At 50.8% G+C, this 12,160-nt stretch overlaps 2 protein-coding genes across 5 annotated transcripts; one reads left to right on the forward strand and one right to left on the reverse strand.

The window, feature by feature from the left end:
- Positions 1–1,927: 1,927 nt before the first annotated feature.
- LOC123188804 (uncharacterized) lies at positions 1,928–11,938 on the reverse strand. 4 transcript variants are annotated; one of them, XR_006495205.1, is made up of 5 exons: positions 11,498–11,938; positions 8,948–8,993; positions 8,740–8,855; positions 3,592–6,560; positions 1,928–2,858 (listed from the first exon to the last, which is right to left on the reverse strand). XR_006495205.1 is itself a non-coding variant. In XM_044601087.1 (4 exons), the coding sequence occupies exons 1-4, from the start codon at positions 11,599–11,601 to the stop codon at positions 2,855–2,857; spliced, it is 270 nt and encodes an 89-aa protein (XP_044457022.1). In that variant the 5' UTR covers positions 11,602–11,907; the 3' UTR covers positions 1,928–2,854. The 4 variants fall into 4 exon arrangements, 2 of the variants coding, with proteins under 2 accessions (XP_044457022.1, XP_044457008.1); XR_006495206.1 differs by lacking the exon at positions 3,592–6,560 and adding an exon at positions 6,917–7,014 and having other exon boundaries at positions 11,498–11,911; XM_044601087.1 differs by lacking the exon at positions 3,592–6,560 and having other exon boundaries at positions 11,498–11,907.
- On the forward strand, positions 2,196–2,846 carry LOC123105789 (uncharacterized; the record flags this gene model as incomplete). Its single annotated transcript, XM_044528248.1, has 1 exon — positions 2,196–2,846. A coding segment is annotated over exon 1 (651 nt), but the record flags the coding sequence as incomplete, so codon positions are not given.
- Positions 11,939–12,160: the final 222 nt, after the last annotated feature.

Raw genomic sequence — 12,160 nt, forward strand, 5'->3', positions numbered from 1 at the left:
ATGTTTCATATTTTGTTTGGGAGCTTAAAAAAATGTCCGTTTTTCCAAATTTTGTTGTTGAATTACAAAAATTGTTCCCGTTTCAAAATAATTGTTCACAGTTTTCAAAAAATGTTAGTGCTTATATTTTGTTTGGGAGATTAAAAAATGTCCGCTTTTCCAAATTTGGTTGTTGAATTACAAAAAATGTTCCCGTTTCAAAATAATTGTTCATGATTTTTAGAAAATATTACCATTTTTAATGATTTGCGTTGCCTAAGAAAAAAAGGCGTTCGGAATTACGAAAATATTTCAAATATGTGCTTGGATTTTGTTCTTAAGGGTTTGTGTTGTTTTACGATCAGCAAAGCTCGCTAGCTTAGTTTTTTTTTTTGAGACAATCTCACAAAGCTTTATTCAACCGTCACCACGTTTACACGGATAAAAGGAATATCGGTCGGCCGTCCTAACCAAACATGTTGGCCAGGCCCTAACCTCAATGCATGCTTCGCTAGATTGTGAGCCTCAATATTTGAGCTCCTAAATTCATCGACTATGTTACATGAAGTAAAAGTAGTAGAATTAAATCTAATCTCCTGAATGACCGCCCCATAGACGGAACCACTTCCACGATGAATTTCTTCCACGACGCCTCGACAATCTAACGCTAGATGAATCCGATGCAAGTTCAAGTCTTGAGCTAGGGACAAACCTTCCCTGATCGCCATTGCTTCCAATGTAGCCGGGTCCCCTATGTTTGGGAATACTTGGGCCGAAGCACCGAACCCACAAACAAATCGGCAGACCTTGCCAAAGAGCAGGGCTGCCGGGAGCTATGAATATTCTGGCCTGGAACTGTTGAGGGTTGGGGTTGGACTCGACAATGGGCAAACTAAGGGACCTGGTACAATCTATCAACCCAGCGGTGGTTTTCCTGTCAGAAACAAAAAAGAAAAAAAAAGATCCAATGAATAAAATTAAGTAGAGCCTTGGGTTTCGTCATGGCGTGGCAGTAAATTGTGAAGGGAGAAGTGGCGGGCTTGCGCTTCGGTGGAGAGATGATGTTGATGTGTCGGTCCGACCATGGTGTCAGTATTTTATAGACGCGGCCATTTCCTTTGAAGGGCGCACCTTTAGATTCACTGGAATCTATGGGAAGCCACGAACGGAGTTGCGGCAAGACTTGGGATGTGCTGAAGTATCTTAAGGCCCAGGATAATCTACCTTGGATATGCGCGGGGGATTTTAATGAAGCACTTTATCAGTCCGAACAGCTAGGTGGTAATGACAGGAGTATTAGCCAGATGGAGCAATTTCGTGAGTGCCTGGACATGTGCGCACTGGCGGACATTGGGTATACAGGGATAATAAGCGTGACCCTCCTGATAATATACAAGTACCATTGGATAGAGCTACTTGCACTAGCGAGTTCATGCAATTATATTCTGGAACAGCAGTGGAGCACATATTGACGGAAGAATCCGACCATATGGCACTGGCCATTCGTGTCCGAGAGAATTTTGCAAATAAGCCAAATGTTGTGCGCTGTTTCAGGTTTGAAGAGATGTGGACGAGGCATGAGTCATACGATGACATGGTTCAGAAAGCATGGGAGCTAGATGTTGCTGGCAAGGATCACGAGGCGCATGCATGCCTGGGCCAGGAAGGAGTTTGGATCCGTGCGTCTTCAGATTAGACAGTTAAAGGGCGAATTGCAGAAAGCAAAGGAACAGGTAATGTCATTGTCACGCATGCAGAGAATTAAGGAGATAGAAGGGAAGCTGCATGAGAGAAGAGATTATGCAGCAACAACGCTCTAGAGTGGATTGGTTAAAGTTTGGCGATCAGAACACGCAATATTTCCAGAATAAGGCCTCCCACAGAAGAAGGAAAAATACAGCGAAATATCCGTAAAATGCCGTATATAGGGGACCCGGCTACACTGAAGTTTGGCAATAAAGGGAAATTCTATTCGCGTACTGACTCGAACACTCGGAGTCTAATTTAGATTCGGTACAATAGATTGGGTTACATGGTCGACTCGGACTCCAGTAAACCTAGGTTTCTTCTATATAAAAGTCTACCGTCCGTAGATCAGTCACGGAGTGAAATAAGCGAGCAGTGGCAGAACAATTGAGCGCGTCCACCGACGACGACAGAGCGCACGTACCGGCCGGAGTCTGAATTCAATTTCAAGGACGATCGACCAGCTAGCAATGGCGCTACCCCACGGCGCCCTCAACTCCTTGCCACTGCTCGTCTTCGAACACCAGCCCGCACGGAACGAGACGACGGCGGCCACCGGAGACGATGATGAAGACACCCCCGAGATGCTCATGTTTAGCATATCGGAAGAGAGAACATGCACGGAGCCGACACCCGCCATGCTATCCCCGCAGGACAACCAGATATGCTTCGCCACCCCGCAGGGCTGGATCTTCATCCTCCACGGGGCCGCCCCATGGGAGACCTGGCTGTGGCATCCGGTCACCGGAGAGACCATACCCCTCCCGCCCATACGAGACGACCACTACGTCCCCACCAACTGCGCCTGCTACCTCACCCACAGCTCCACGGCGCATCCTGACTGCGCCGTCGTGCTGCTCGACGTCGCCGACCCTGACGTGTGGTTCTGCCGAATCAATGGAGGAAGCGGCAGGGAATGGGCGCAGCACACGTATGATGTCGGCGGGTACACTCTCCCAGAGGGCGACGACGATTGCACTTCCACTCTCCCGACCAAGAGAGTCATAGCTGGTGTCGTCGCCGCCCTGGGAGGGAAGCTGCATTTCATCTTCTCGGAATCAAACCAATACAAGATGGGCGTCGTTCACCTCGACTTCGGAACTCCTGCACTAGTGGGCGGCCGACGTGATCACCTAAGGTTTTGCAAACAAAAGGTGCCGAAGGTGATTAGTTAACACTGCATACAAAATATTTGTCCTTCTTCAGAAAAAACTGGATAAAAAAGGTTGATGATGCCAACTTGATATTATGTTAGTTATGCAACTACAAAATGCAGAGGATGCCAACTAAAAGTAGTTACTCTTGTGCAACTAGAAAGGCTGAGGATGTCAACTAGTTAGGTGTTATTGTGTAACAAGAAAATGCTCAAGATGCCAACTAATTAAATACTCCTGTGCAACTAGAAAGGCTGAGGGTGCCAAGTCATTTGATACTCTTGGGCAACCCTCAAAAATTTGAAGATGGGACTAAAAAATAGCTACTCTTGTGGCTGAGGATGTCAATTAATTGGATACAGTTTGTGCAAGTAGAAATGATGAGTATGCCAACTAATTGAATACTCCTGTGCAACTATAAATCTTCAAATAAGCAGGCCTATTAATCTCCTTCCCAACTGTAGATCAAATAAGCAGGCCTACTGCATCAAAGCTATTCCAAATCAGTGCAAATCCACACTAGTGTAATTCAAGTTTACTGCAAATCTGCACACTGGAGTAATTCAGATTTACTGCAACTACTCTAAATCACTGCAAATCAGTGCTATTGCTACTGCTACCTCCAAATCAGTGCAAGGGGCTGAACTGAATGTACTCCATGCTTTAATCCATGAAAGAAAGGGGTTGAATTGAACTAGAGGAGGAAGAGTACCTTTGGCGGCGTCGCCGTCGCCATGGATATGACCGCCGACTCCGCGGCTCAGGCGCCGCTCCACATCAAGCGTCGTTGCGTCGTCGGGGTAGCTTCAATACTTGAGATGCGGCTCCAGATCCTCCCGCTCGGGCTCCACCTCCTCCCGCCGTCGTCTTCACGCCCGCGTCGGCGCTGCTCGGGCTCCGCTTCAGCGACTCCTCACGCCTATCCACAAGCAGATCGAGGACCAGCGCATGTGGATCCAGCTCCTCCTCGCCCAGCAGCGCATCGCCGGCGAATAAAAATGGCAGCTTTGTGTGAACCAGGGTGGTGGGGAGCGGTGAGCAGCGGTGCGGAGCAAGATGCCGGCGAGAGGGAGAGAGAGGGCGCATCAACGGGGAGAGAGCGGCGTCGCGCGCGCGAGAGAGAGGCGACTGGTGGCCGGTGTCGCGCAAGAGAGAGAGAAAGGCGAGCGGGGGCGTCGTGCAAGAGAGAGAGAGAGATCGGGGGCGAGTGGGGAGCGAGTGGTCGGTGGCGTCGGGCGAGGAAGAGGGGAACGTGTCGGCGGAGGGGTAGAATGGGAAACTCGGGGAAAATCGTAGCCTACGAAAGTTGGACGCGTGCGGCGATTCAGGGCGGGATCGAGCGGCCAGGAGCCGGCCGCTCGTTCCGTCTAAATGGTGCGCGTGCACTTTTTAGATTTTAGGAAAAAAAACTCTCCTCTTTTCGGCGAGCTCACGAACAGGCCCTAAGCCACTGAAACATTTGGAGCGCGCTGGTGATCGAGTTTCGGAGTCGAATTCGAGTTTCCCGTGAAGTTTTCGAGTTCGCGAGTAATCGAATGCTGCACGCGTTTGTGCAAAGCAACGACAACGACGACACCGCGAGCCAGGGGAGCGCCGGCGTCCTCTGGGGTCGCCGTCAGCGCGCGGCCGCCACGGAGATGGACGGGGACGAGACGGCCGTCGTGGCGGCGGCAGAGGCTGAGGTGGTGGGGTCGGCGGAGACGGAGGAGCACGTCCAACGCATCCTCCTCGCCATCGACAACTTCACTCGCAAGGTGCGCCTCTTCACCCTCTCCTCCTCCCCCACCGATTCCACCTTAATCGTCTAGTGATGCCGGTGGCATTGCAGGTGTCGGAGATGCTGGACTCCGGGCGCGCCATGTTCAAGGACCTCGCCGCCGACTTCGAGGACCGCCTCTGCACGTCAGAAAAGAAACTCGCCGCGGCAAGCCCCATCATCGTCATGCTTGCTCCTCGAGCGGGTGCTCACCAACTACTTGTTGTATTGCGTGCGTCACAGGATCCACAAGGAGAGGGTGGACAAGTGGGAGGAGGAGATCAGGGAGCTGCGCGCCCGCGACGCCGCCAACGAGCACACCCGCGCCAGCACTTAGGCATCTCCAGCCGTTGGCCCTCCAGGAAGGGCAAAAAATCGCCCCTGAGGCGCACCGGCGCTAAACCGCGCACCGGAGGCGTGATGTCCCTCAGTCGCGCCCCCACGGGTTTTTAAAATGTTCAAATTCGGTGCAAACACAACGCAAACACGGGCGAGTTCGTTCAAATTTAAACATATTTTATAAAAAAAGAAAAAAACTACCGCGGGCTACCCCCGCCGTCTCCTTCGCCGCCCGCCTCGCCGCCCGCCCACGCGGTTCTACATGCCGAGGAGGCTGTAGAACCGCGTGTAGTCACCGTCGTCGTCATCGTCGTCGTCGCCCCCGCCTACGCCTCCGCCGTCCCTGCTGCATCCCTCCCCCGGTTGGCGCGGCGGGTTGGACGGTCCGGGGGCGTCGTCGTCGTCGCTATCAAGGACGATGACACCGTCCTCGTCCTCGCGCCCACGTTTGCGGGCGGCGATCTCCTCCAGGGCCCGGCGCTGTCGGATCATCTCCTCGCGCAGGTAGTCGTCGCGCGACCACCGCATGGCGTCCTCGTCGGAGAAGCCGCGCCGGGCTATCTCCTCGTACTCCGGGGGAGGCTGGACTCCACCTTGGGCTCGACGAGGACGCCGGAGCTGCGGGTACGCGCGCTGACAGGCGTGTCCTGGGGCTCCGACTTGACGGGGCGGAGGTGGAGGCAGGGAGAGCCGCCGGACGAGGAGGAGGACACCCCGGTCACCATGCGCCTCGGCGTCCAGGAGCTTCCCCGGAGGCGTGAGAAGGACGGGGGAGCGGGGTACTCGAGGCGCGGCGTGTTGCCGCCCTCGATGTACTCGAGGACGGACTCCAACGTGCGCCCGGCACGCCCCACCACCGATGCCGGCCAGCGGCGTTGAACCTGCCGGAGGGCACGACGTCGTTGGTGGCCTCGAGCTGCTCGCCGTGCCGTCGGCGGAAGTACGGCTCCCAGAGGGCTAACAGGGACGTACCGGGGCCCCTCCCTCGCCGCACGCGGCAGGGACGAGCGGATGCGTGCGATCTTCGCACACCGCGCCGCGCCGGTGGGTACTGGGGGCACCGGCACGCCGCCGGCGCTGGTCCTCCACGCCCCGGGCACCCGCATGTCCGGCGGGACCGGGTACTCGGCCTCGAAAAGGAGGCGAGCCTCGTCCTCGTGCAGATGACGGCGCCCGAATCCGTTCGCCTGGGAAACGCTCGGCCATGCTTTCTCAACTCGTGACGGCGAGAGGAGGAAAGGGGGAGAAATGAGCGCGTCGTCGGTGGATGATCGGGGTGAGTCTCTCCGGCGCGCTTGCAGTCGGCTTTTATAGGCGGAGACGCCGCGTGGTAGGCTTGGCAGGCGCGTTACGCGTGGCGTGATTGCGTGGCAGCCGAGGGACGCGTCGCCCAGCCTTTATTGCGCCACCCGTGAGGCATCAATGGAGACTGACCGGCGCGGCAGCGCGCGGCAGTTTTGGCATTGATTCTCCACGGGAAACGAGGCGATGAGGACGACGAAGGGGCGAGAAGAGAGTAGACTTGCTGACGCGGCGGGCCCGCGGCTCTTCGCGCCAAAAACGATTCTTGTGCTTTTTCATATGCTCTGCCATGCCAGTAATAAAGTAAAAAGGCAATTAATTGCATTCCAAAAAATTCAAAAAGCTATAACTTTCGAATTACATGTCAAAATTAAAATCCGTTTCCACCATCGGAACCCTCGCGACGAGATCTTTAAAAGTAGACCCCATTTATATACGTTTCGATGAACTTTTTTCATTGCCAACTGGTTGTACTAGATGGTGCAACTTTTATACTATGAGATGCAACTATTTTTTAGACCACCGTTTGTGCTACCACAACCAATTATAATACAACGTGATGCAATTTTAGTGCTACATGAACCAACTTCACGTAATGAGCAGTTGGCCGAGCGGAAGTAGAGGGAGGAGAGAGGCGTACTAGGCAACATCAATTAAGGTAAGTTCCCTTTTGGCTCCAGATCCTCCCTTCTTCACTTCCCCTTCCCCTTTGCCTCTGGATCTACCACCAATCTTCTCCTAATTGAAGGGAGTAGCAACAGTAATCTAATGTCTCTGTAATTAAACACCACTTTGTGCAAGTAGACCCAGTAGCAAAACCAACTTCTGCCTAAATGTGTGCAAATAGACACAAGGGAGTAGTTTTGCAAAAAATAATGTGCAACAAACAGCCCAGACTAGAAACATGGAGTGGATGTAGTGTCTGTGCAAATAGAAGTCCATATTTGTGCAACTAAATCGTGGATCCAAGCCAACTTTTTCTACAATGTGTGCAACCAACAGCCAAAACTATAAAGGAGTAAATATATTTGCACACTAAGCATTAATCCAATGACATGTTTCCTGCAAAATATGTGCAACAAACAACCCAGACTAGAAAGATGGATTGGGTGTACTGTTTGTGCGAAAAGAAGCACATATTTGTGCAACTAAGCCATTAGTCCATAACCAACTTTCCTGCAATATGTGTGCAAAAAAAACATCCCAGACTAGAAAGATGGATTGGGTGTACTGTTTCTGAACATATTTGTGCAACTAAGCACGGGTCCAAGCCAACCTTTTTATGCAAATGTACAACAAAACAGCCCAGACTGGAGACCATCTGTTCTAATCTTTTGGCTGTTGGTTGCACACATTGCAGGAAAAGATGGTTTTGGATCCATGTTTAGTTGGCACAAATATGGGCTTCTATTTGCACAGACACTACATTCAGTCCATCTTTTCCTGCAAAAAATGTGTACAACCAACACACATACTAGATGAAACTAAAAAAGACTGAGTTTGCTGTCTGCAAATATAAACATATAATTGTGCAACTAAACTTGTATCCAAATCCCAACTTTTTCTATAAATGTGTGCAGCAAAGAAACCAGACTAGAAAAAGCACAAGAACAATATTAAAAATGAGCGTACAAATAGGCTTGTCTCACACAAATTGCAAATAGGGGGAATATGTTCTATAGGATGTTACTAAAAGTAAATAGGAAAGAAGATGAAATTATTTTTCTTGTCATGAGAAAAAGGTGCCAAAGGTGATCACATTCCGACTTGAGCACATGCGGTTTTGCAAAACAAAAGGAGCCAAAGGTGATTAGTTAACATTGCACACAAAATATATGTTCTTCTGAAAAACTAGATAAAAAAGGTTGACGATGCCAACTTGATATTATGTTAGTTGTGCAACTACAAAATGCATAGGATGCCAACTAAAATAGTTATTCTTGTGCAACTAGGAAGGTTGAGGATGTTAACTAGTTAGATGCTATTGTGTAACTAAAAAATGCTCAGGATGCCAACTAATTAATACTCATGTGCAACTAGAAAGGCTGAGGGTGCCAAGTCATTAGATACTCTTGGGCAACCCTCAAAAATTTGAAGATGGGACTAAAAAATTAGTTACTCTTGTGCAACTAGAAAGGTTGAGGATGTCAATTACTTGGATAATGTTTGTGCAAGTAGAAATGCTGAGGATGCCACCTAATTGAATACTATTGTGCAACTATAAATATTGAGGATGCCAATTAATTAGATACTCGAAAAGAAATATTCATCGCTTGCATGACCAATCAAAAATTGCACATTCAGGTTTCAGGCTTCTAGAAGAAATGCTGAGGGTGTCAACGCAGCTACAAAAAGACTAAGGATGTCAACTAGTTGGATGGTATTGTGCAACTAGAAATGCTGAGGATGCCAACTAATTAGGTACTCTTGTGCAACTAGAAAAGTATGAGGATGCCAACTCACTTAGATACTCTCTGGGACACGTCATCATCCTCTCCATCCCCGTCATTATCAGTGCCACATGGTTCCTGCTTAGCACCCCGTTTTGAGTCCCGCCGAAAGGTCCTATTTGGAGAACCCTACAATGAACAAAAAAGATTGAACTACTGAGAGGGTAAAAGAGAAGAGCATAATTAATGGTCATGGGATAAAAGAAAAAGAAAATATGAACCTTTGTTTCACTGCCAGGCACCTCTCCTTCACCAACCAATTTGTCTCTGCAAAACAGAAAAAGAACAAACATATTTGTCAAATTAACAAAATTGCCATCCAGAAATAGTTATACTACTTGGTTGGCAAGTCAATCAAAACAACTTGGATAAGGGGACCTGCCTAGTTGCAAAAAAAAGGCTACAAAATGCCTTTGTATCACCGTGTGATCCACATCGTTTGCATGCTCATTGTGCAACTAAAAAAATAGCAGCCTTAGAAAGACTACCCTGGTTGAATTAAAATAAAAGTTGCACATGATTTGCTGCCTAGTTGTACAAAAGAACTGCCAGCCAAAAACAAAAAATTCCATCAAAAACAAAAAGTTAGGTTGGCTATTTTTAAACATGAAGTTGGCGAGTTCAATATAACAGGTTGCACAAGGGAAGCTGCCCCGGTTGCACAAATGGCTAAAAAACATTCACACAAAATCTGCAAAAACTTCTAAATAACTAACCCTAAGACCCCTAACGTTGCAACATCGGACAAGGATGTCCCGTGTTGATACTGCCCAGTTTTTGGTGGACATGCATGGAGTGGCGGTTCATAGTACAACTCCAAATAAGACACTACAATCACAACTGAAAAGAACGTATGAATAAAAATATGTTGCTTTGGTGCAAGTCTGGTAACAAAAATGTTTCAGTGCTCCGACGTCCTGTGGCGGAGACGTTATCTAGCCGACATAGTATCACTACATTATGCAACTTCTCAAAGGTCGTATCCAACTGAGAACTACTATGTGTGCAACTACAACTACTGTGGATACCAAAAAAATGTGACTAGTAAAAAAAAAGATAAACTTAAGCAAAATCATCATCTAGCCAACTTAGTATGGCTGTGTTATGCAATTTCGCAATGATCGTGTCCAACTTAGACTACAACCATGACCAACTTAGTACAACTGTGTTCTATCAAAACTATTTCCATTGTCTATAATAATCCTACAATAGTTCAGACTATTTCCATGTCCTAACTGAAAATGATTTAGCAAAAGTGTCAGTAAACTGTTCGTCAGACTAGTACAGTAGTTTCGAACACTGTTTTCCAAGCACAAGGAGATTAGCACTGACTCAACTGCAAACAACACTGCTATACACACGATTTTATACACATGATTTGTGGACGACGCTAAAATTACAGCGTACGATGCATGGCAGCAGCACTGGTGCATCGTTGGATATGATTGTCGGCTGTATGTCATGCGTGCAGTTTCGGCTACACATCAGTTTGGAACTGCAGATATGAGGAGAAGAGTAGGGAGTTTAAGGCCTCGATCTGACCAGATGGCGTCAAGACGGAGCGAGATTCGATCCCCGCGGCTGTAGCGCACGCACCTAGGGCTCCCTCGAAGCCAAGGCATGCTGGCCGGCCGCGGGGGCGCGGGGGAGAAGGAGGGATCGCCGGCGTCCTCGCCGAAGATGAACTGGATGGAGTCGATCGAGTCGGGGCGAGATCCGAGGCCCGCGGTTGTGGCCCGTGCTTCTAGGGCTCCCTCGGCATGCGGGCGATTGTCGGGGAAGCGGGGAGAAGGAGGGCTCGCCGGGGTCGCTGCGGCGGCGGCCGCCGCCTCGCCTCGGCTTGGTGGAGAGAGTGAGCGAACGGAGGGAAAGAAGGAACCAGAGCCGCTGTGAGCGAGCGGAACAAAGGGTTGTCGGCTAGCGCGGCCGCTCGTTTCCACCAGATGGTGGCCGGCCGCTTTTTAGATTTTAGGTTATAAAATAGTCTAACAAAAAGGGGTTTGTTTTAATTGGGGATTAGCCCATCTGCCAAAGACACATGCGAGCACTTGGCTGTGCACACACACACTCAAAAAGCACACGGCCATGGACATGGTCGTGGCCAACAACAGCAATAGCAGGCGGAATAGAAGCAGCACCAACAGCAGTAGCTAAGCACGAGCAGCAGTACCACAACGCAGCACCTAGAGAGCAGCTAGTGGCACACAGGAGCAGTAGCACGGCCACAAGAGTAGCAGCAGGCATCAGCAAAAGCCGCAGGGGTGAGCAGCGGGGCAGTAGCAGGAAGTACGAGCAACGGCGGCACACTGGGATGGCGCCCATGGGCGGCCAGGCACACACGCGCGGGCGAGGGCACCAGCAGCAGACAACAACACAGCAGCGACAGCAGCTAAAACAGAGCAGTGACAGCGGCGGCCGGAAGCAGCAGCGCGGCAGCGGACGGGCGCGGCCACGCGCGAGCAAGGTCGGACGCCGGGTAGGGCGCGGGCTGAGTGGCCAAGGGCGCGGGACGCAGGCGCGGTCGCGGTGATGAGCAGCGGCAGCGACGGGCATCAGCGACAGAGGGCCACGGCAGTGGGCGCGGCCGGGGGCTCATGCCGCGAACAGAGGGAGTGGGCGTGGAGCACAGGTGCGCATGCGTGCAGGGCCCAGGGCGCAGCCACGGGCGCCTGGGCGCGTACGGCGTCCGCGAGCTCCGGCCATGGCGGTCGAACCGCGGCCTACGACGATGGATTCGACGGGGAGGAAGGGGGACGGAGCGAGTAGCTCACCCTGAGGAGGCCGTGGACGAGCTCGGCGAGGCAGGGAGGTGCCGGTGGTGGAGATCGACGGCGTTGGTCGCGGCGGCCGTGGGTGAAGAAGAAGACGTGGGCATCGTCCGTGTGGTTCCCGGGGTCGATCCGGTGGTGGAGACGATGAATCAGACGACGAAGAACCTCATGGACATGGCGATGCAGCGATGGGGAGTCGATGGTTGCGGGATCGACGAAGGTGCGGCGACAACCGAGCTCGGGATCGAGGGGATCGGCCGTGGGGAAGGGGAGGAATGAGCTAGGGTTGTCTTGGGCGTCGGGGGCATCGCCCTTATCCTCTCCCAGGCTTCCTGTAGCGCCAGACGTCGGCCATCGAGCCATGGAGGCGGTGGATGGTCGACACGCCATGGCCCTGCCTCCTCTGTACGTGAGGCAGGAGATGGATGGTTAGGTGGGCTGGGCCTTTTTCTGTAGCAGTAGGCCTTAGTGCCTAGTGTGGTAGTTTTCCTTTCCAATTCCTTTTCTATTTAGATTTTCCCTTTCTGTTTTCTTTTAGCTCTTAATTTATTTTAGTTTAATCAAAATGCAACAATAGTCCCTAAATTAGTATTACTAAATATTTCACTGCCATGAACAATTTGGCACGTTAAATAAAGTTTTTGCATTTGTTTATTATTTTTA

The sequence above is a fragment of the Triticum aestivum genome, chromosome 1A, assembly GCF_018294505.1.
Source record: "Triticum aestivum cultivar Chinese Spring chromosome 1A, IWGSC CS RefSeq v2.1, whole genome shotgun sequence".
NCBI classification, from domain to species: Eukaryota; Viridiplantae; Streptophyta; class Magnoliopsida; order Poales; family Poaceae; genus Triticum; species Triticum aestivum.

Excerpts from the sequence above, each read along its gene's own strand:
- LOC123188804 (XM_044601073.1), bottom strand. The coding sequence starts at position 11,601 with ATGCCCACGTCTTCTTCTTCACCCACGGCCGCCGCGACCAACGCCGTC. Across the intron at positions 8,994-11,497 it reads TCGTCCACGGCCTCCTCAGG|AGACAAATTGGTTGGTGAAG; the intron begins GTGAGCTACTCG and ends TCTGTTTTGCAG. Across the intron at positions 7,015-8,739 it reads GTGTCCCAGAGAGTATCTAA|GAGAAGATTGGTGGTAGATC; the intron begins GTGAGTTGGCAT and ends CCCTTCAATTAG.